Below are 22,701 nucleotides of genomic sequence, written 5' to 3' on the forward strand. Positions count from 1 at the left end.
TAGACTCACGGCCCAACCCCAGCTGCAATGAGAATCATCCAGGGAGTTCTAGAAATGTCAGCGCTGATGCCCACCCTCCCCTCCAGACCAGTGCATCAGGACATCTGGGGCATTCTCCTGACCTCACATGCCACACCACTCAGAGGTGGCCATGCCCTGGCCACACCTCAGCCAGGAGGGACCCTGGACACAAAGGAGTCCACACACACAATACAGGCAGTGGTTGGGCTGGTGCGGAGGTGGGAACGGAGGACGGTGTCATTGAGCCAGCGGGCTGGGCAGTGACCCGTGAGCGTGGCCGCCTCGCCTGCCCCATCAGCCCACTGCAGATACAAATCTGCCCTCAAAGACCAAGGGCATATGTTGCCGACCCAAATCTGCAATTTATCTTCTCCTGACGGCTTCCTGTCCTCATGCCCGGAGTCTCCATCATGGGCCATCGCGGACCCCATAAGCCATCGTCTTACCCGAATGGTGTGATGTAATGAGGTTCACCATTCAGCTTTGGGGATTACCTTAAAATACTGGTACAAAAATCAGATCTCACATGTAGTAAAAACTCTTCTGACATGCTTTCTACATCAAAACTCAACCAGACCATTATAATAAAAACACATTAAAGTATATGATTTCAGAAGCAAAATACGCCGTTAGTAACTAACGATCATAAAAGTTGTTACTTTTGTGTATAAAACCAGTTACTAGGAACTTAAAAAACAGTTAAGTGGAGAGACAAACTGAACACGAAAGTGATACACTAGCTGCATATTTTAGGAAAAAACCAACAGCCTTTTGGAAAGAGAATATTTATAAAAATGTATATAGAACACAGGTGGGAACGTGTCCTGAACCCAGTGTAGAGAAGACTGATCAGGCCGGCGGAGCAGCGGGAGCCTGTGCTGTTTAAAAGGCGCCACGAGGCAGAGCAGACAGAGCAGAGCACAGGACGGCATGTGGGACACACCACACCAAGGGAGAGCTCGGTGCGGGGATGTCAAGGGAACTACCCAAGTCGAGGAAAAGGGCGAGAACCCACCACAAAAATGAGAAAGACACTTGAACAGGCACTTCTCCCAGGAAAGGAATATACCCCTCTGACAGGAGACATGGAAACGCACCGAGTCTCACCGGTGATCAGACTGTGAGGCTGAAGCCACAGGGGCGACCGCTCGCAGCCAGACTCAGAGTGCTGATGGCAACCAGGGTTGGTGGGGAAGCAGACACGGGAGCTGCCCTACAAGGCTGGAGGAGGCCAGGCCTCACGCAAGAAAGGGGGGGCACGTGCATACCTCGCATTTACCTGTCCGCACCAGGAAACGTGCCCGGGGACATACGTGCCAGCACTGTCTCTAACAGTGTGGCTCAGCAAACACCCAGATACCTACCAACCACAGGCTGGATGAATGTGGTGGGACGCCTGTGAGTGGGGCACAAGCAGCAGCCTGAATCAGTGATCTCCCGCCACACAGGACAGCAAGGACGGACTCCACGAGTGTGATGGTGAGTGACAGAAGCAAAACACGAAATCCTGCGTATTCATGAAGCCACTGACATCAACTTCAAAAGCAGGCAAACCTGCCCTCTGTGTTAGGTGCCAGGGAGGAGTTACTCTGTGGAGGAGGGAGGGGCCCGGATGTGGTTCCCGTCCTGATCCAGATGCTTTGCTGGGAGGTGAGCCTGGGAACAGGGTGTGTGCCTTTTGTATGTATATCACACCCCAGGACAAAAGATCCTTAAATAATTTCAAATAAGAGACTTCACAAGAATCTTTTAATGCGTCTTGTGCTGTCGTGCGTAGGTAGATTAAAGTCCACACGACGGACTGTTACGATGGTTTGTCTGGATGACTGACCATTTTCAGTAGCTGAAGACACTGGTTTTGTGAGGTTTATGTGTGTTCCTGAAGTGTGTGAAGACTAGTATTTTTACTCACGAGCACTGGAAGAGTCAATCACCCTAGAGTCACCACACCAAAACCCGATACAGGAGACAAACGCACACCTTGACTACATCATCACCAGGGAGCAAACAGGCTCGACTCGGCACGGATGTCTCGGGTGGACGCAAACAGAGCCTGTGAATATGTCACCCACCGACTCTGCCTTCTAGGTCCCGGGCGCGTCACTGGAAGCAAGTTGCCCAAAGAAAGGGGCACAGACGCACGTGAGGGTTGTGCCCCTTCAGCCACAGTCCCGTGTGTGGGACCCACGAGGCCTCCCAAACACGGGTCCCTCACCGCGCCCTCTGGACATGCTTTCCGCCCTCCGTCTGGCAGGCGGCAGGGGGCCGTGGCTCCTCCCCAAGGGACACGAGGGAAGTCCCCCTAATCTCCCAAAGGGGACCAGCACACGGAATCACCCCCTGGCTAGGATCGAGCCTGGGCCCCTCCTAGGAGGCAACCCCGGTCCTCTGACATGCAAGCACAGGGGTGAACGTTAGGGCCCCGAGAGCACGTGTCGGCACCCGCGTCCCCGCTCGGCCCCCGGCGTAGCCCACAAGCCAGGCCTGGCTCTGAGGCGCTCCCACAATGCCCCTAAGAGGGAAGAACTTTGAAACATTTAGGACGGAACCGAACTCACAGGGGAGAGCCGCTCCCCACCTGCCCCGTGCGCTTCAGGACGCTCTCGGCGACCCGGACGAGGTGCTGTGGCAAGGACACGGACGACACCGGCTCCTGCTTGGGCCGCTGCCGCCAGGCCCGGGAGCGCGGCAGCCACGGGAAGAGACATGTCGGGGAGGCCCCGGCGCCCGCCCGGCGTCCCCCCGCCCCGCCCCCCTCCGCACACTCACTCTCTTTGCCTTTCTCCTTGTTCTTGAGCTGCTGCAGCTTCTGCTCCCGGTGCTGCTTCTCCAGCTCCTGCTCCTGGCGGTGCCTCTCCAGCTTCCGCTGGTGCTCCAGAAGCTCCTGCTGGTGCTTCATGGCCAGCAGCTCCTGCTGTTGCTGCGAGCAGGGAAGGAGGAGACAAAGACGGTCAGAGCCTCGCTCCCAGACGGGACAACACACACACACACACACACACACACACACACACACACACACCCGAAGACCGGCCAAGGCCACAGGTCTCCGCACCGTGTCTCCCGGAGCCAGGCTGTCCTCTGCACGGCCAGCACCCCTAACCGGGGGGGGGCCTTGGCTCGGCCCGGTCCACACAGCAAGCGTGGCTGCCGGAAGCCCCGGATGCCGGCTGACTTTCTACGTGTTAGAAATTATGAAAATAAACGCCCCTGAGCTGCCGGGAGGAAAGAGGAGGCTTGGGTGATGTCGCAAGCCGGGAACGGTGCTTTGAGAATGGCACAGCGGAGGGCGACGCGGAACGGCCCCTCTGGCAGACCACTGGCACCTCCTCGAGTCAGGCCGGCAGGTCCCGGGCTAGCCCGAGCCCCAGAGACACGTCCGCGCCAGGCCTGTGTGACTAGCGCTCGGCGGCCTGCTCCCAACGCCCGGGCTGGACACGCTCCGACGGCCCTCAGAGCCCAACACGCGGGCCAACTGTGCGCACCCGTCGCTGGAGATCCACCCGGCGAGGAGGCAGAATGAGGCAGCGATCCATGAGAAACACAGATGGGCCGGAACAAGCCTCACGAGTGTGCAGGTGCCGACAGGCTCGTGAGGAAAGGGTCGGCCTCAGATTCCACGGATGTGAGGCGGTGGCGGGGGACGCCCCGGGACACGGCGGCAAAGCCCAGGGTTGCGTCCGCGCTAGGCCTGAATCGCTTCGAGTACGCGCCCTCTTTTCTTGTCATCGTCCGTCCTGTTTCTGTGGCCCCTCCTGGGCGGGTGGCCATCCTGCTCTGGTGTGGGACAGGGGTGGGGGCAGCCCCGGAACTTTCCAGCAAGGAAATCTGGCACAAGTGTCCACATCTGAGCCATCAAATGTCTTTCCCGCAGAGGCCGCAGGGAATGGGGAGCAGTGCCACCACTAGGGCCCTCGACCGGCTTCCCGGGCCCCGTTCCCACCATGCTGTCGCCAGAGTAGGGAAATCACCCGGTTTCTGTCACCAACTAGAGCACGTGAATTAAGAAATTAAGAAACCGGGATTTCAGGTTGCTTGGGGCCCTTCTCTATAAAGACGCGAGATGGCACCCGTCGCGTCTGTGACTCTCCCGAGGTGCAAAGCACGTCATACCAAAAATGTTAAAGAAAAAGAACAGCGGTTACAGACATTCGTAAAACGGAAGTCCACACTCCCTCTCTGAGTAAAGCCTGCAGCCCAGGAGGGGGAGTGCCGTGCCGGCCAATGACGAGGACGTTCCGCAGCGCCTCGGAAGCAGCTGGCAACAGTGCACGAGGACAGGAACCAACCACCGGCGGGTACGTGGGGAACGTGCGTGCGGAAGCAGGTGCAGGATGCCAGGCCCGTGTGCGCGGCCCAAGGGGCAAGGTGCCGGGCCACACCTTCCCACACGGTTGGCCCCGTGCCAGCCTCCATGAGACATACCCCACGGCGGCCCTGCCCGGGGAGGCGGCCTGATGGCAGAGCCCCACGGGACTGAGCCAGGGTGCGGCTCACCAGAGGGTCACACACACACACACACACACACACACACGGCCTCCAGCGATCAGGTGGCATTTCTCACTGCAGGGGACCCACAGCCCCGGTCCACAGTGGCCAGCTCCTACCTTCCACAGAGGGGAGGGGGACCCCTTTGCAGCCAGGGGCACCGGGGTGGACCAGCAGAGGGAGGTGTGAGGTGTGGCTAGGCCTCGAACCAGGAGGGCGGAGGAGGGGCGGGGCGTCCAGACCCCACAGGGCGCACACCTCCCTGGTGCTCCTGGGACTCACGCAGGCCCGGTGTGAGGCAGAAGGGAACAGACGCGGCAGCTGGGAGGGGAGGGCCACGCGGAAGGGGCCCCGCTCGGTGCCCACCGGTGGGGCCCACGGACACTGACGGGCACCTTGCAGAGCCTCCCTGTGGAAAAAGTTACGTTCCAACCATCTTCCGTGGAGACAGCGAAACTATCAGAAACAAGCACCTTCCCAGCCCTTGCTGCCAGGGGACAGTGCGGAGCACAGACGCCCGGCCTCGGACCCGATCCCCCGCCCCCCTCCACGCTCCTCCACACGCCCCAGGAAGGTCTTTCCGCTGGTGTAGCGCCTGCTGACCCATTCGGATTCGGATGCGGATTCGAGAACCTGCGCGAGGGCCGCACGGCTGCGGGCACAGGTGAACGCCCTCCCGGGGCTGCAGCCGTGCGCCTCCCGTGTGTCCGCAGCCCGGGGGGCGTCCTGGTGCCGCTCAGGCCGGGAAACCAGCGCGGTGGTCTGGTGAACGGCGGATCTTAGAATCTAGGGGGCCCCCTCTCCGGGTATCACCCCCGCCCTCAAGCTGCCCTCGTACAGCCCTGGGTTCCCTTTCAACTGCTCCGTGTTCATCTGATGCGTAAATGAGGAAGGGGCAGAAAGTCACTTAATATAGTCTCAAAATATTTACTTTGCAGCCAGAACCCAGAAGGAGAGGGAGATCTTTCAACTGTCGTTACAAAAAGACGGAAACAGCCGCACACAGTGGTGATTAAAATTCACAGGGAGACCAAACTCCCAGGAAGCAACACTGCCCTGGGGTTTTCAGGAGGAGCCATTAACAGACACGCGCGGGTTCCCTACGAATGCCCCCCCCCCCCCCCCGCAACACTGCAGGGTCTCAGTCCCACTTGCGTCCCGTCCACAGGTGTTCATTCTGCGTCCCGGGTCAGGCGGAAGGCAGTGACCCGTGTGCCAAGGCCCCTCCAAAAAAGGCGCCGAGAACGAACCAGGCTGGGACGCTCCCCACCCACCCCCCAGTGTCACCACACAGTTCAGGCTTGCCTCCGGAGTTCTGGACGGAGTGACCCTCTGTGCTCCCAGCTTCTGGAAAATGAGGACGGTGGACAAGGTGCGGAACACCTGCTTCACTTTCCCGAGCTGGCTCCCCGCTCCGCGCAGACGGGGCTCCCCGTGCCGCGCGGCCACTCTGTGCCTGCCCGCGGTCAGGCCCTGACGGGAGGCTGCGAGCCGTCCCTCCCTGGGGAAGAACAACGGTGCAGGAGGAAGGCAGCTTATGGCTATGAAAAATAGGACTTGGAAAAATGCCGAGTTTTATGTCACGTAAAATCCACACACGTATTTGCCACTGGTACCTCACCAACATACGTTAAGGTCAGACTATGGGCGGAGGAGAAGTGTGGAGAAGGTGGGGGCTTTTTTTGTTTTTTTGATTTTGATTTTTTGATTTATTTTTTTTCAACGTTTATTTATTTTTGGGACAGAGAGAGACAGAGCATGAACGGGGGAGGGGCAGAGAGAGAGGGAGACACAGAATCGGAAACAGGCTCCAGGCTCCGAGCCATCAGCCCAGAGCCCGACGCGGGGCTCGAACTCACGGACCGCGAGATCGTGACCTGGCTGAAGTCGGACGCTCAACCGACTGCGCCACCCAGGCACCCCATGTTTTTTGCTTTTTTTGTAGATTGAAACTCTTCTGAGCAATTCAAAGATATCTACTACCTAATTTTTCTAAGGGAAAAACCCGATAATAACAGATACCATTACTCCAACCAGAGTTTAACACCGAATTTACGCGTGAGCCAACACCGAGTGCGGGGTAAGATACTGGATCTCTATCTAGGGTTCAGTTTTCTTCGACTCTGATTTTGGAGTTTAATTACCAACGTTGAAGTGGAAACCCAGGCGCCAGGCTGAAGGACAGAAGTGGGCCAGGCACTCAAGCACCATCCCTGCCGAGGGGCGAGCGCTCCCCGGGCCCCAACGAGCGAGTCCCGACACGCTCAGAGCGCCTATCTCCAGGCCAGGTCACACGCTGCAGCAGCCAGGCTCGATGGGACCACATCATACCCCCTCTTGTCATTAACATGGGGACTGCTCACAGTGCGGGTCAAACCCCAATCTCTCGGGCCCCGGGTTCTGCAAAATACTTAATGCCGAGGCCGCGCCGTCTAAGCAGCCAAGTTCCCTGGGGCCTGAAGTGCCCTGTGCCACAGGTGCTTCCCAGACCAAGAACGAACAGTGGGCTTCTTTTTGAGGTCGAGGATAGCCTCCTGATTAAAAAAAATTTTTTTAATGTTTATTTATTTTTGAGAGAGACAGAGACAGAATGCGAGTGGGTTAGGGGCAGAGAGAGAGGGACACACAGAAGCAGAAGCAGGCTCCAGGCTCTGAGCTGTCAGCACAGAGCCCGGCGCGGGGCTCGAACTCTCGAGCTGTGAGATCAGGACCTGAGCTGAAGTCGGATGCTCAACCGACTGAGCCCCCCAGGTGCCCTAGCCTCCTGATTTTAAACGTACTGTAGACTCAGGCAGCAAATGTGACAATTAAAACAGTAAGGAAACTGCCCCAACCCTCCCTCTCAGAAGACACGGACTGGATGTCCCGGGGGTCCTTCAGGCCAATCACACGGCGAAATCCTGGCTTCAAACAAAAACCAACCAACCAGCCAACCACCCAGGAGCATCCTCCCATCTCCCTGAGGCTAACTGGCCTCAACAGAAATATTCTTAAGTTGGACTTTTATTAGCCACTAAGGGTCCAACGTGCTTTGTGCAAGGTGGCCCCCATCAGTATGCCAGGCCCGCGGCGAAGGGTGGGGGGGGGACATGCGGGGACCCGCCAGCCAGCCTCAGCCCCGTGTCTGCTCCTGGGGCTCTTTTCACGGCGCTCAGCACGACCCCGAGCACAGGTGACAGTTGCCTCCCCTTCTGTTTCTCTTCCTCCTTTGCCGGTCGGTGGCCCAGGCTGGTGATGTGCCCCAAACACAGGACAACCAGGCCAGCAGGAGAGGAAGGAAGAGGGACCAGGTTCCACGCACGGACGGCTGGGGCCCGGGGCCGGGACTCAGGTGGGCACGTCCACACCGAGCACACGAGGCTGGCCTGGGCCTGCTCTTCGCCCTGAGCGAGTCCCTTGGAACTTCCTCAGGGACAGATACTTTCAAAAGGAAGGGGACAGGGAGGGTGCAGGCCCGCGGGCGCCTCTCCCCAGCGCCCCCTGCAGGAAGCCTGCCTGTCCCCACGGCCTGGTACCTGCCAGCACTTAACAGGAGGACAGACGGACACGAGTAACTGCCTTTGCCACCTACTTCCCAGTATAACTTAGAACAGGCTAAACTGAAAATAAAACACAGACCTTAAACGCCTCTTCAACACTGTAAAAGCCTGGTGTGCTCAGTGCCACAGAAGGGCCCAGTAAGAAATGCCAGACAGCAAGGCCGTTTCCACGTGGAAGCAGGGCCGGGCCCGGGGCATGTTGTGTCGACTCTTCGAGATGCTCCGGGGCTTTCTCAGGCATCATCCCTGGGGCGAGCACAGGGCAGGCCCCGTGACCCTCACCCGCAGAACGCGACGTGTGACCGAGAGCAAGAGAAAGAGTGTGTCCCCTCCCACCTCGGGGTCTGGGGGCTGACCTCCAGGAACACATCCTGTTCGGCCGTGGGTCTGAGTGAGCATCTGGGGCCAAAGTGTCGTTCCCCACGGCGTCCTCACAAAATGGGGCCATTTCCAGCTTTAGCTCACTGGGTTTCCCGGTTCCAATCAAAAGGGCGCGTTCCGTAAGTTCAAAACCATTCTTCCCTCTTGCCTCGTGGCACAACCAGCAGTGGTCAAAAGCACCCACGAGGGTACCACCGCCCTCCAGTACCACGAGGAGGGTCTGCCTCAGACACCCGGCGCTGGGGCACAGCGGGCCCCCCAGAGGCTGCGCACCCAGGCCGAGGGGAGCAGGGGGCGGTGAGGGCAGGGTCAGTCGAGCCCGGCGGCCCGCACCCCTTCCGCCCTCGCCCATCACGTGTCTGCTGCTGGAACTCTGGGCTCTTCGTCAAGGCTTGACCTCAGAAGCTGCCTCACGGTGAGGCCTACGCCTTACCCCACCGGAGGCGACCCTGGCTCCTTCCTGTCCAGGGCTTCTGCCCGAGACACTTGCCGTGAGGGCTCTGGGCTGTGTAGAGGTCAGACTGTGTCTGCCCCCCGGCCCCTTGGCTGCTGCAGGCCCACCATCCTGGGCAGGAGAGCGAGCCTGGGGGAGTCGCGGACCAGATCACGTTGAGGAGGGAGAGCCCGGACAGGGGAGGGGGGAGGGTGCACGCAAGCCTCTTGTGCACAGCGCGGGAGCCTCTTTTCTCTGTAGGACAGAAACTCCTACAGCTGCCTCCGGGAGTGCACAGCAGGTTCCACCCTCCTACAAACCCAGGTAGCTACACTCTAGAAGGCACGATCACAGGGGCTGCTGTGTAAAGCGCGATGGTCTCATGTGCCACAAACGCCCGGAAGCAAAGGAAAAGCAGGGGCGTCGCCAGGAGCCCTCGGAGCAGCAGGTCAGGCAAGGCCGTCCGTTTGCCCGTAATGACCGCCTAGAAGCCAGAGCGGCCGCCTCACAAGCGGTTCCCTCCATAAACACGCTACCCAGGTGCAGACAGGTGCGGGGATGACGCAGGACTTTGGCCAGCAGGCAGGCTGAGCTTTCCTAGGAACCGGCCTGCAACAACCCGGAGTGTCCTGCTGGCTCATTAGCGGCTGCCTCAGGTGACCTGGAAGCCCCGGCCTGGGGCAGCCACCGGGACAGGTAATAATGAGAGTAAACATCAGGGCTGGGCTGCGAGGGCCAGAAAGCCAGGCTTCCTTCCCATCTTATCCCTCTGCCTGCAAGGCGAGGACTCACACTGTCAGCTGAATGGCTCTAGAACTCTCCTACCCGTGCAAACAGCACAGATCACACCGACAGATCTTACATCTCCACGCGTGCACGCGCGCGCGCGCGCGCGCGCACACACACACACACACACACACACACACAGTTCAGCCTTGCTAGGAAAAAAGCGCATGTGTGGGGATAATTTTTATTTTTCGCCTGCTAGACTTTTTCTCCTGGCCTTTGAGGCCAGGAAGCGAGAGGCCTCTGCACCTTTGCAGGGAGCACAGGTATCCCCTCCTTCTGAAAAGTTTGCGCTATGTCACTGGGCTTTTGCGAAAGACCTCCGTTAGGGCCTGTTTTCAAAGAAACGTGAAGAAGATTTTCACTTTCTTGAAACAAGGAGAAGGGAGTAGATACGTGAAAAGCATCGGTTCTGCTGCGAGCCGGTCCAGGGGCAGCACACACACCCGGGGCGGCAGGAGGGGCTCCGCCGAGCCCTGCCCGGGAACCGCCCTCCGTCTCCCCGCCCCGCCGCCAGAGCTCTGAACCGTGTCTGCGAGCATCTGGGCTTGATCTCGATTGATTTTGTGCATCTGCTAGCAACACGTGCCCTAAGTATCAGAAAAGCCTAAGAGGCGATTTTCTCGATGTGGACACACTCAAAAAGGTTTTCATATAAATTAGTGGTGATTCTTCTTTGCGTTATGCCACTTTGGCTCACGAAAGTCTTCATAATATAGGTATGTACTGGGGACCAGCGTACTCCAGGTATGTGCTGGGGGGGGCAATCCTACACTGGGGGCCTCCCCACACCTGCCCCTGCTGATACTCACTAGACCCTCTAAACACACAGGTTTATATGCTCCCTCTTCATACCCTTCCCAGAGGCATTAGGGCCAAAATGCAAGAGGGAAGCTTCCAGAAGCATGGGGTGCCACTAGCAGCTGCCACAAGCTGGCCCTGGGTTCCCTTGAACTGACATCACTTGGAAAGGAGAAAAATGACCCCAGCCTGGATAGAGGGGTCCCCAGCCAACACCTCCTTCAGTCCGTTAACCAGGCACTCCTCGGGGATGTGGGGATCCCCCGCAGCGGCAGTCTGTTAGGGGTCTGGTCCAGTTTGCTGCCCCAGTTCGGTCTGTCTTTCTTATCGGAAACACAACAGAATGACCGGTGGTTAAATCGGAAGTCAGCAACTTCTGGGTTCATATTTAGCTCTCGGTTTACCTACCAAGATCAGTCCCCAAAGGTGCGCACTCTTAGAAAAGCCCAAGGACGGACCGTGGCTCGGTCTCCGGAACGCTTGCAAACGTTAGCAAACCGAACAGAGTTCACCTTATTTTCCCACCCTAACAGTATTATCTGGCATGCGGTACAGAACATTCTTGCAAGTACACGGCGGGCTTGACTTTCATCCGCTCGAGTACTTATGTACACACATGTTAAGTCAGCAACGTAACGAAGACACCACGGTCCGAGTTTGGGGGACCCCCAGTGCCAGTGTGGGGCTGGCCACGGGAAGAGACAGTGGCAGTGGTGGTCCGCACTTGTGCCCAGGTGTGAGCACATCAGGGGTGCAGACGCAGGGGTCTGGACACAGCCACGCGGCAGCGACCTCGCCTGCCGGACCGCCCTGCCTATTTTAGCTACTTTGCTAGCAGCACACAACTCTGAGCGCCCGGGCCCTTGAACTCTACCGTTAAACCCACGCGGAGAACAGCTGCTCCGGACAAACACTGCATGATGTTATCACAGGAGGTACCAGGAGAGTCCGGTTCACGGAGCAGAAGGGTGGCCCCCGGGCTAGGGGAGGGCACGGGGAGTCGGTGTTTCATGGGGACAGCGTTTCTGTGTGGGGAGATGAGAACGTCCTGGGAATGGGCGGTGCTCACGGTCACACGGCCACGTGATTGTGCTTAAGGCCACTGAGTGGCAAAACAAACACAGATAAAACTGTAAATTTTGTGCTCTTGTGTATCTTCCCGAAATACGAAATACAAAAGTGAGTCGGGTCTAGTGGTCCCTCTAAGAGTTCAACGGAGGGCTACACGTGACTCGGCAAGCCCGACCCCAGGTACCCACCCCAGAGAGGTGAGCGCAGATGCTCAAACAGCAACGCCACGCACGGCCACCGAAGAGGCGGAAACAGCCCAAGCGTAGATCAGCTGATGAACAGACAAAACACAAGGGAATATCGCGCAGCCTGAAAAAGGAAGGAAGCTCTAACACAGCTGCACCGTGGATGAGACCTGAGAGTCTTACGCTGAGTGAAGGGGCCACGTAGCGCGTGACGACCCGTACGCGGCATATCCCGAGCGGGCGAACTCTGACGGACAGAAAGTAGATCGGTCTGCCGGGGCTGTGGCCAGGGGAGACGGGGAGTGCCTGCTTCAGGGCTTCTTTTTGGGGTGACAAAAATATTTTGGAACTAGATCGTGGCCAAGGTTGTACGGTATTGTAAATGTATAAATTATACACTTTAAAATGGCCAATGATAACCTAGGATATGTGAATTTTACCACCATGAAAAAATGAATGAGGAAGAAACTAAGTATTTTCTATTAAAGCAAAGGAAAGAAGCGGGGCGCCTCAGTGGCTCAGTCGGTTAAGCGCCCGACTTCGGCTCAGGTCATGATCTCACGGCTCGGGAGTTCGAGCTCCGCGTCGGGCTCTGTGCCGCCAGCTTGGAGCCTGGAGCCTGCTTCGGATTCTGTGTCTCCCTCTCTCAGCCCCTCCCCGCTCATGCTTTGTGTCTCTCTGTCTCTCAATATTAATAAACATTTAAAAAGTTTTAAAGAAAATAAAGACAAGGAAAAACGCGAACAGACACTCGCCACGGGGAAGTGTCCCTCTCCCCGCTGGCTCTGCCAGGTGAGCGCGTGGCCGCTGCCTGCCCCGCCCTCAGACGTGCTCGCGGCCGCTCATCAGAAGCGGGCGGTTACCGCAGACGCAGCACAGGAAGGCTGGGTGACCCCAGGCAGAGCCTCGGTTCTGGATCGCGCGCTCCATCCTGTCTGACACCCTGAACTGGCAGAGGCGGTGGAAAAGCCCCTCTGTGATGGAGATGACCAAGATCCTCATTAGGAAACTATAAAATAGCTCAAAGACGATTTAATCCAACAACAGAAGAAGGCCAGGGTCTCTCCACACAGGATCCAGGAACACCTCTGCCCTTAGAGCGCCCGCCACCTGCTCACGGAGCCAGCCAGTGGGGGTGCCTGACTCAACAGCACAGGGCAAGTGGTGACATGGCCCGGAGACGGAGCCCCAGAGCAATCCTGAAGGAGACCGCGGCATGGAGGAGGAGGGTCCTGCCTTCCCTGCTGCTCCCGCAAGCCACGAGCCCAGGACCCCCACCGTGTGCTGCCATGGAGTGGGTCGGGTCGCTACGTGATCACGGAAGTTTTAGTCAACGCAGCTCAAGAAAAAAAGGAAAAGACAAGTATTATTTGTGGACGACGTTATCGTCTACCGGGAGCACGTGAGATAACCCATTACACATTTACTAGGACTAACGAGAAAACTGAACGCACTTCGGGAAATTCGGAGCTTTTCTACGCACTGACGGTAAGTAGCCAGGCAGTAAATAAAGGGAAGCAACACACTCCGTTCTGATAACACAATCTATAAAATACCCCCAATAAATACAGAACCCGTAAGCCTTGCACGAGAAAAAACAAAACAAGGCTTTCCGCCAGGACAGAAGAAGCCTCACATCATCAGAGGGTGACGTGCACTCCTGGGTTAGGAATTCAACGCTGGGGACTTACTACAGGACGTCCTGCTAATTTATTGGCCCGCTGCACCTTCAAAGCAGGTGTTCGTTCAGGGGAGACCCCGTGAAAAAAGCCGCTGAATCCACGTGCAGAACAAACGTGTGGACCAGGAGGGTGGCGGATGGTGCCACGCAAGGCTCCCGGTGAGAGCTGTGTCGGGTCGGCACGGGGCGGGGGGTGGGGGGGGGAGGCTGGAGGCGGTCTGCCAAACAAACACGCGCTTGTCATAGGGGCGAGGCGCCAGTTCAATGGTTCAGAGAAACGCCTGGTTCACGAAGAAGGACAGCCAAATGACAACAGATGAGGGACACTGAAACAACGCCCTTAATTTACGAAGGGTACCATACACCAAAAAGAAAGAGCACGGCAAGACGAAAACAGCAAAGGACAATTAGTACGGAACAACGAAACGAGTTAATAAACATATAGCAATACGGTTACCCCCCATCGAGGAAGCAGACAGGGTGTGAGACAGAATGGAAACGTACCGTGAACAAGTACAGCCCAGTGCATCACGCTGCCGGGGGTCCGTCGTGCCCGCCCCCCCGCCGGGAGGCAGAGTCACCGCGTGGCCCGGCCTCCCCGTGGGTGGGAGAGAGGCCGGGCAGGAGTGAGGGTGCCAGCAAGCCTGGGCACCACCCTCCAGGACAGGCCAGCAAATGCTCCCTGTCCTGGTTCACGCTGCTTTAATATTTTGCCGATCGAAGAATCGTGTGGGTGTGGGTGCGAAAGACCCAGACAGACAGACAGACCCACATTCACTCAGGACTGGAACAGGTTTGGGAGGAAGAACTCGGCAATAGGTAACGAGAGGTAGAGACAGGTGCTCACCTTGGGTCGGCAACAGCATTTCTGTTGTCTAGACGGAGGCATGAGCACAACCCACAGAAGACGACAGGGACACGCTTCAGGTGGGACAGCTTTCCCAGCTCGCAGCGCTGGAGTAACATTTTCCTCTCCGTAATCTCCAGTTAATCGATAATTAACATCAGCGACTTACACGATCAGAGAGAGAGGCTTTTTACGTGGAAACATTCCCTGTGAAAACGGCGGCGTCCGCACGCGAACACAGCCCCCCCCCCCCCCCCCCCCGCTTCTCTCCCACACACGGGCACAGGGGCCCCGGGGCGCAGGCCTTCCTCTCCTCCCAGGGACGCTTGGGCCCCGGGGCCAGTCGGCGGCTGCTCCTGGGGCACAGAGGGTTGTCCGCTCGGTGGGCCACACAGGAGGGTCTACGGGGACGTGTCCCCAACACAGCAGACGGTGACCGCCACTGGGGAACCGAGACGGTGGCCCCGGTACCAGTGTCAACCCCGCCCCATTCGTGCTCACAGCGTTCCCATCAGTGAGGCTGAAGGCCAGGCTCCCGATACAAAAAAGCGTCTGTGCAAAACGTGGGGAAAAATACGTTTATAAAAATACCACTGCCCATGGATGGCGGTGAAGGGACCCACGCCGAATCCGGAACCACGGCCAACACAGGGAGGCCCACAGCCCTGCCGCTTCTCCTCTTCTCGGTGCTCCTGACTCAGGGAGCTCGGCGCCCTCTGAACGGGGCAGGGCCTCCTGGAGAAGATCATGGCATTTCTGGCCCCTATTCGTTGCATGCCCCCAACATCCGTTCCCTGGGGTAGATTTCCAGGTGAATCCTCACTTTGGCCTCAAGACTTGCCCTGGCCAGCAGGCAACGGCATCTTGGACTCTGGCAGAGGCTTAAAACACGCCGTCTTCTTGTGAGCTCGGAACGCTGGGACCAGCAAATGATCCGCGAACGTCCTGCCAACCGCCAGGCCACAGAGTGAGGCCATTCCAGGTCAGCCGGCCACCAGCCGGCCAGAGCCGGTCACAGAAGCATGAGAGCAAGCCCACACCTGCAGCACCCCCCCAATGCCGCTCTGCAAACCGGACAGAGGCTGTGCCAAACGCCGGACTTGGGTGGTTTGCTACGGGGCGAAAGCAAAGACACCCCACGACACGGTCTTTGCAGCCCCTCTGAAATGGCGGCCGTCGCCCCTCGAGCACGAAGGGCCTTGCGCCGGCTTAGACGATGCAACCGTTGTCCTTTCTGCATAAAATGAGTATTTCCATCGTCGGTCCTGAGCTAAAGATGTGCCCAATTCAGACCGCAGACACCTTCAGACGTGGAAATCGTGTGCCCGCTTTGTTAACACTTAAAACCAGGGTCGGGCTCCGTGAGCGTGATCACCGGCGATCGCCCACAGTGAGAACTCACACGCGTCCACGCTGCAGGACGGGATCTGAATCGGGGTCACGGAAACGAGGCCAACAACGGGAAGGGCGGAAGAGCCAGGAGCTGAGCCCAAGGGCCCGTGGTCACTGCGTGGTGTATGCAGCCACAGACACAAGAACGGAGACCCGGGATAGTTCTCGAATCAGAGCGTGGCCTGAGTGCTTGGAGGCGCCCGCGGTGGCAGCGTCTGCACGTGCTGAGGGACGGAGGGCAAGAGAGCCACGTCATTTCCGCAAGGGGGACCTCACCACGTGGGATCTTCAATGGAAGGACAGAGCTGGCCGGGGAGAGATGGGGAGCACACCTGACCAGAACCAACCTGAGGCCTGGGAATCCCAGCGGCAGGCGGGGCCGGCCAGCTCTACTGGTTAGCGCGATGCTACTTTTCAGCTTGAGGCATCGGAAACGTGTGTTTCTTGGACAAAATTTTTACAAATTAAAGTAACGCAACTAACCCCCAAAGCGGCAGATCTAGACAATGGTCTTTTCATCACATATGCGACCCCGGCTGACGAAATGGTTAAGAATCTTCCAACGGGGCGCCTGGGGGGCTCAGTCGGTTGACCGTCTGACTTCAGCTCAGGTCACGATCTCGCGGTCCGTGAGTTCGAGCCCCTTGTCGGGCTCTGTGCCGACAGCTTGGAGCCTGGAGCCTGCTTCGGATTCCGTCTCCCTCTCTCTCTGCCCCTCCCCTGCTCATGCTCTGTCTCTCTCCCTCTCAAAAATAAATAAGAACATTAAAAAAAAAAAAAAAGAATCTTCCGGGCGTAAACACTGGCCCCACGGAAGCTTGCTCTCTCCTCTGCCTCGGTTATGCCGCTCACCTGGGACCCTCTTCGGGAGAGAACTCACTGTTCAGCACAGAAGGAGGGGACACGGGACACGGTACCCGAATCAGCCACAACCGGCAAGAAATCGCATTAAGTACAGAGTGCTACGCTGACGGCCGAAACCTCATGAAAGACCTCATTTGCCCAGAGTTAGCAATTTAAGTTACATTTTAAACATTATTCCCTTTTTAATTATAAAATCCTATTCAAATTCACTGATGATTTAATGACACTAATTAGATTGTGTGTTGAAGAAATCTGTCTGACAAACTTCACTGCCGAATGTCACCGACAATATGAAGGCTCATGAAGAGAGTTTAAATCATCCAAATAAAAGCCAACTGATGTAATGATTCAATTACAGAGGTTAAACAGCTTTTATGATCTCCATTTTACATAAAAAACTAAAACACATGATTAAAATGCAGAGAACATATAAACTTGAGATTCTCCCTGTGCTTTTGAGAACCGGGCCCAGAGCCACATTTGTGAGAGCCACGTTCGTGGGGGGGGGGGGCAGGTTTGTGAAAGCCACATCTGTGGGGGGCCACATCTATGGGGGGGGACGACATCTGTGAGAGCCAAGTCTGTGGGGGTCACATATATGGGGGGGGCTCACATTTGTGAAAGCCCCGTCTGTGAGGGGGGCACATTTATGAGAGCCACATGTATGAAGGCCACATCTATGAGGGGACCACATTTGAACTGCCATGTCTGCGGAGGCCATGTCTGTGAGAGCCACATTTGTGGGGTGGCACATTAGTGAGAACCACATCTGTGGGGGCCACATCTATGGAGGGGGCCCACATTTGTGACAGCCACGTCCATGGGGGCCACGTCTGTGAGAGCCACAGGGAGGCCCACATCTGTGAGAGCCATGTCTATGGGGGGGCACATTTGTGAAAACCACATTTATGTGGAGGCCACATCCAAGGGGGTGCACATCTTTTAGAGCCACATCTGTGGGGGGGCCACATTCAAAAAAAATTTTTTAATGTTTATTTATTTTCGAGAGTGTGAAAAATCATAAGCAGGGGAGGGGCAGAGAGAGAGGGAGACACAGAATCCGAAGCGGGCTCCGAGCTGTCAGCACAGAGGCCGACATGGGGCTCGAACTCACGAGCTGTGAGATCATGACCTGAGCTGAAGTCAGACACTTAACCGACTGAACCACCCAGGAGCCCTGTGGCAATCACATTTTTGAGAGCCACACTATGGAGGTCACATGTATGGGGGTGGGGCGGAGTGCACACTTGTGACAGGCATGCCTATAGAGACCACATCTATGAGAGCCACGTCTGTGGGGGAGCACATCTGTGAGAACCGCATGTGGGGGGGCCACGTCTATTTGCGAGAGCTACGTCTGTAGGGGGGCACATCTATGGAGGGGGACCAAGTGCGTGACAGCCACATCTGTAGGGGCCACATCTGTGGGGGACCCACATCTATGAGAGCCGTGTCTTTGGGGGCCACATCTGTATGGGGGACATTTACGAGAGCCACGCCTATAAAGGCCACATCTGTGGGGAGACCACATCTGAACTGCCATGTCTGTGGAGGCCGTGTCTGTGAGAGCCACATCTGTGGGGAGGCACATGTGTGACAGCCACACCTGACATCTGTGGGGGCCACATCTGTGGGGGGGGTCCCACATCTGTGAGAGCCACGTCTGTGGGGGGTCGTGTCTGTGAGAGCCATGTCTGTGGGGCTCCCGGCACCTCTTAGAGCATCTGGCCCTGTGGGTGAGGAGAGTTCTCAGGGGCACACCTGGCATGTGGAGCAGCCTGATGGCCAGGGGCATCCTGGCCAGTGGCACCCGGGGGGGGGGGGGGGGGTGGTCGGCACAGATTATGTGGCACTGGGGGGGGAGGTCCCCGCACAGACTCTGTGGAACCAGGGGGCGTGTCACTGCATAGGTTATGTGGCACGAGGGGGCCCCGGCACAGGCTCTGCGACACCAGGGGTGGGGGTGGGGGTGGGGGTGGGGGGGGTCCCGCGCAGGCTCTGTGGTAGCTGCTCTGGAGCTCGCGGGCGCCGATGTGAGGACTCAGGAGGGAGACTCCTTCACCTCCAAAGCAGTGACACAAAGCCCTAGAACTCCAGGTGGGGACAGGGGGTCAGGGAGGGGAAGCCAGACCTGCCCCCTCCCGGAGGCGGAGGCCCCAGGCATGCGGGCAGCCCAGTTCCGCCCCAAGGTGACAGCACCGACGGTCCCGGAGTTCCCTTCTCTTGCTTCCTCTTGCTTCCCGACGACCCCTCTCCCGCACGGGCCTCGTTTCTTCTCAGCCGCTTGTTATTCTCGGTTTCTCATCTTCCGGCCACAGCTACAAATTCAGCTGACACGTGGTCTTCCTTGGCGTCGTGGACACAGAAGGCCACCCCCGCGGGTCCGCGGGCAGCGCAGGCCCCCGTCACATGCACACAGGGCCCCGGGGGGTCAGGGTGGACGCGGCTCCCGAGCTCCTTCCCCAGCCAGGCGCCGGGCGCGGCCGCAAACCGCGTCACCAGGGGACAGAGGACCTTCCGGGACACACGGCGCTCTGGCCTCGAAAGGCGAGGGGCGGCGATGGGGCCCGCCGGCCTCCGGGTACGAGGGACCCGCCTGGAAGGACGGGGGAAGGCAGACTAGTGACCCGCCGGATGCCAAGACGGGGTGACAACGCGGGTGGCCGAGCCCAGGCCGCCACAGAGCGGGGGGGACCCGGGCTTGGCGGGGCTGGAGGCACATGCCAGACGCAGGACAGCCAAGAGTCTGCCTTTGGGACTCCCAGAAAGGGGAGGCTCTAGCCTCACGGACAAGACAAACGGCCCGCTGAGGGGCTCTTCCCATTTCCCCCCATGCCGCGGAAGACCACCCTACGGGCCGCAGGGGGTCACCGGGAAGAGCGGCAACTCGTGATTTCCCGCTGGCAAGCAACCGCTTCCCGAGGCCGGCCTCACAGACCTGGACCCCAGGGGCACGTCGCTGCACCCAGATCCCGCCGCTCGCCCACCCACCACGCAGAACAGCGGCCACCAGCAGGCGCACGCGTGGGGTCAGCCAGGGGCGGGGCGCCTGTTCCGTGGGCCCCCGAACCGCACACCCGAGGACACCTGTCAGAAGCGGCCGTCACGACGGCTGCGGGTGGCCGAGGGCACGGAGGGCAGCGACCCCTCCGCTCCGCGGGACCCCCAGGCCGCCTAGAATGCTACAGTCCAGACGACGGGGCCGGGACTCCTACAGCTCAGGGAACCGTCCGGCCTTGGCTGATCGGGCGCTGAGCCCGGGGGGCCGGCCGCCTCAGGGCGAGAGCGGCAGGCGCGGCGACAGCAAACCCAAACTCCCAGAAGCGAAGCCACGTCACAGCTCCCAAGACCCCGGGCCTGCCACGCAGCTCCGCAGCCCGGCCTGGCCCCACGAGGCCCGAGGACACAGCCTTCGCGACGCGCCTCTGGCGGTGCTCACGCATCTGTGATGCGGCCCACCGAGCCACGTGACGCCGCTGGGCGGCCTCGCCCCGCGGTCCCGCCGGCACGGGTACACAGAGAGGGAGGCCACGGCCCCAGCACAGTCACGTCTCCCCCACCCCGTCGACAGCGGCCATTCAATGGATACTTCGAACGGTATTCTACGGGTACGGGAGGGGTGGCTGAGACCCTGTGACGGAAGAAACTACCGGCCGGAAGCAGGAGGAGACAGACCCGGCGACGATTCCGCGTGGCCCCCGTGGCACACACCGCCCAGGGGCCGGCTGGAGCCTGACAAAGCCAAGCCTAGGGCTGAGCGCTGTCGCCCACGGGCCGTGTGCGTCTCCATGGAAAGGTGTCTCGGGGGCATCCGGTAGCACAGGGTGAGGGCTCTCAGTTCCCCACAGCTGTGCTGTCCCGCATAGTAGCCACGGACCACGCGTGGCCCCGGAGCGCTGGAAATGCAGCCGGTCCACAAGGAGACGCGCTCCGTGCGTAGCGTCCACGATGGTGTCCCGAGATGCATATAAACAAAACCTTTAACACATTACACGTTGAAGAACAGTTTGGAAACGGAAGGTTATTTAAGACACACTCACATTCCCCTTCCGGTAGCCAGGCTCCCAACGGTACTCCCGGATCCCTGCCTCCTGCTACTCACCCCTTGTCTGGGCCCCTCCCAGGATGCACCAGGGCTGCACGCGACCAGTGGAATAAGGCAGGACAGGGGCTGCGTCACTTCCCAGACGGCCGCAGGAGGCACTGGGGCTTGCACCTCGGACCTGGCGTTCTGGTCTCTCGGGGTGCTCACCGTGGGAGGCTCTGCTGGTGACGAGCCCTGAGCCTCCCGTCCACACCCACGTGAGTGAGCCCGGAAGAGGGTCTCACGGCCCTGGCCTTGTGAGGGACCCCAAGTCACAAGCCCCAGCTGGGCTGCCCCTCATTCCTGACCACGGAAACCATGAGCTAAGGCACATTTGTTGCTTTAAATCGCCGAGGTTAGGGTGTTCTGTCACACAGAACAGATGAATTCCACAACCTGGGGGTTTCTGTTTCGTTTCAGGCTGGCTACCGGGAAAGGTAAGATTCTCTCTCGCTTTTAATCTGCCCTGTTTGTATCTCGCGGACGGTGCTTCTCTCCGTGGTGCTAAATACAGCGGAGCCTATTATGGTCACAGCTGTCACAAGTGGTCTGTCCACGATGTAGCACAGCTTTGCCACTGGTTACTAACACGTGGCTCTTTCCAACGTATTTAATTTTAACCCTGGGCTCAGGATGAATATTTACAGAGACTGACTACAGTAAGTAAGGAAGGAGATAAATCTGCTAGTTCTTTCTTATTAAATGCAAATGAAAAGAAAATAGCGCCATATTTTTCCAATTCTAAAGGATCAATGGGGACAACTGAGAAGAGACCAGTCCCAAGAAGGAAACGCGAAGGATTTATACACGCGCCACCCAGAGGCGGTCACCCGTCCATCAAGATTCTGGCGTTTCTTCTCGCTGGTAATTTTTCTACCTGGGGACGTGTTATCTTGTGGGATGAAATGAAACGTCAGCGCGTCCCTGAAGCCCGCTCCTGCCCTGGGCCTCGGTGACTTTCCCGCAGCGCGCTGCACGCCCCACAGTCAGCCCGACCGGCGGGCCCCCGGCAGGTCGGGGTCAGCACAGGAAGGCGCGTCCTGTGCGTCATCGCGGCGCCCGGCCGGTGCGCACGCGCCCCGCCGCCCCCCTCCCGGGGAGCCCGGCGCGGGGAGGCCCCCGCAGGTGCGCACGCGCCCCGCCGCCCCGCTTACTTTGATGTGCTCGTGCAGCTGGGCCTCGTGCTGCCGGGAGAGCTGCTCGTGCTGCCTCTGGAACTCGGCAATGAGGATCTGCCTCTGGAGCTGCTGCTTCTGCTTGAGGGCCAGCAGTTCCTGCTGCAGCTGCTGCTCCCGGAGGGTGGGCTCCGCCACGGGCAGCGCGAACTGGTGGTCCAGGCGGAGGTCCATGGGCACCGCCGGGGGCGCGACCTGCAAAGGCAGCGCGGAGGCCACATCCACTGCGGGAGAGAGCACAGCACAGAGGCGCCGGTCACTGCCGCGGCACGGCGTCCCCGGGCCCCTCCCCGCCCCCTGCCCGATGCCCAGGGGCGCCCCTGGGCTAAAGCACGCTGCCCCGCCCCCTCCCCCCCCCCCCCTTGCCTGACCGGCTCAAAATGCGGGGCTCGGGAGGCCTTTGCGGCGTTCCGGTGGTCAAGGGCAGAGACGGCGAGAGCGAGTGGGAGGTCAGGCCGCGACGGGCGCCCGCCAGACGCACGCCCCGCCCCGCGCCCCGCAAGGAGAGGCCCCCGGGGGGACCCAGCGGCCGCCCTGACGTCGTCCCCGAAAGTCCCCCGAGAAAGAGAAAGAAGCTGGCTGTAAAGAGAGCTAAACGCGAGTGCGCGGAGAGGCCAGCCGGCCTGCGCTTTTCTCCTTCCTCCTCGCGGAGCCACTGAGGGCCTGTGCGCGCGAAGCGCACAAGAGCGTGCGCCGCTGCCGGGGTCCCCACGGCCGCGACAGCCCCGCGCTTCCGTGGAGAGGCGCGCGCCCTCCCGGAAAACGTGTTTCCCGACCTCGGCCAGCGAGTGAGCGCCCGCCCGGCACGTGCATCAGGGTCCTGGGCCGCTGCGCTCCGCCAAGGAGTGGATTTTCTTCCTCCTACTAATGTACTGCCGAAAACGAGCTCAAGTGATTCCGATTAGAAACAGAAGCGAAATCAGTCTTGATGCTTACAGATCAATATCAAATTGCAG

At 59.0% G+C, this 22,701-nt stretch overlaps 1 protein-coding gene across 4 annotated transcripts in view; it reads right to left on the reverse strand.

Moving 5' to 3' along the window:
* The window catches only part of HDAC4 (histone deacetylase 4), a 286,561-nt gene that overhangs the window by 88,273 nt on the left and 175,587 nt on the right, over window positions 1–22,701 (reverse strand). For all 4 annotated transcript variants that reach the window (XM_047846439.1, XM_047846441.1, XM_047846440.1 and 1 more), the window contains 2 exons: window positions 21,725–21,969; window positions 2,791–2,941 (listed from right to left, as the gene is read on the reverse strand). In XM_047846439.1, the coding sequence (XP_047702395.1) occupies window positions 2,791–2,941; window positions 21,725–21,969 (396 nt within the window). The remainder of the gene's footprint in view (window positions 1–2,790; window positions 2,942–21,724; window positions 21,970–22,701) is intronic.

This window comes from Prionailurus viverrinus, unplaced genomic scaffold (assembly GCF_022837055.1).
Source record: "Prionailurus viverrinus isolate Anna unplaced genomic scaffold, UM_Priviv_1.0 scaffold_39, whole genome shotgun sequence".
Classification (NCBI taxonomy): Eukaryota; Metazoa; Chordata; class Mammalia; order Carnivora; family Felidae; genus Prionailurus; species Prionailurus viverrinus.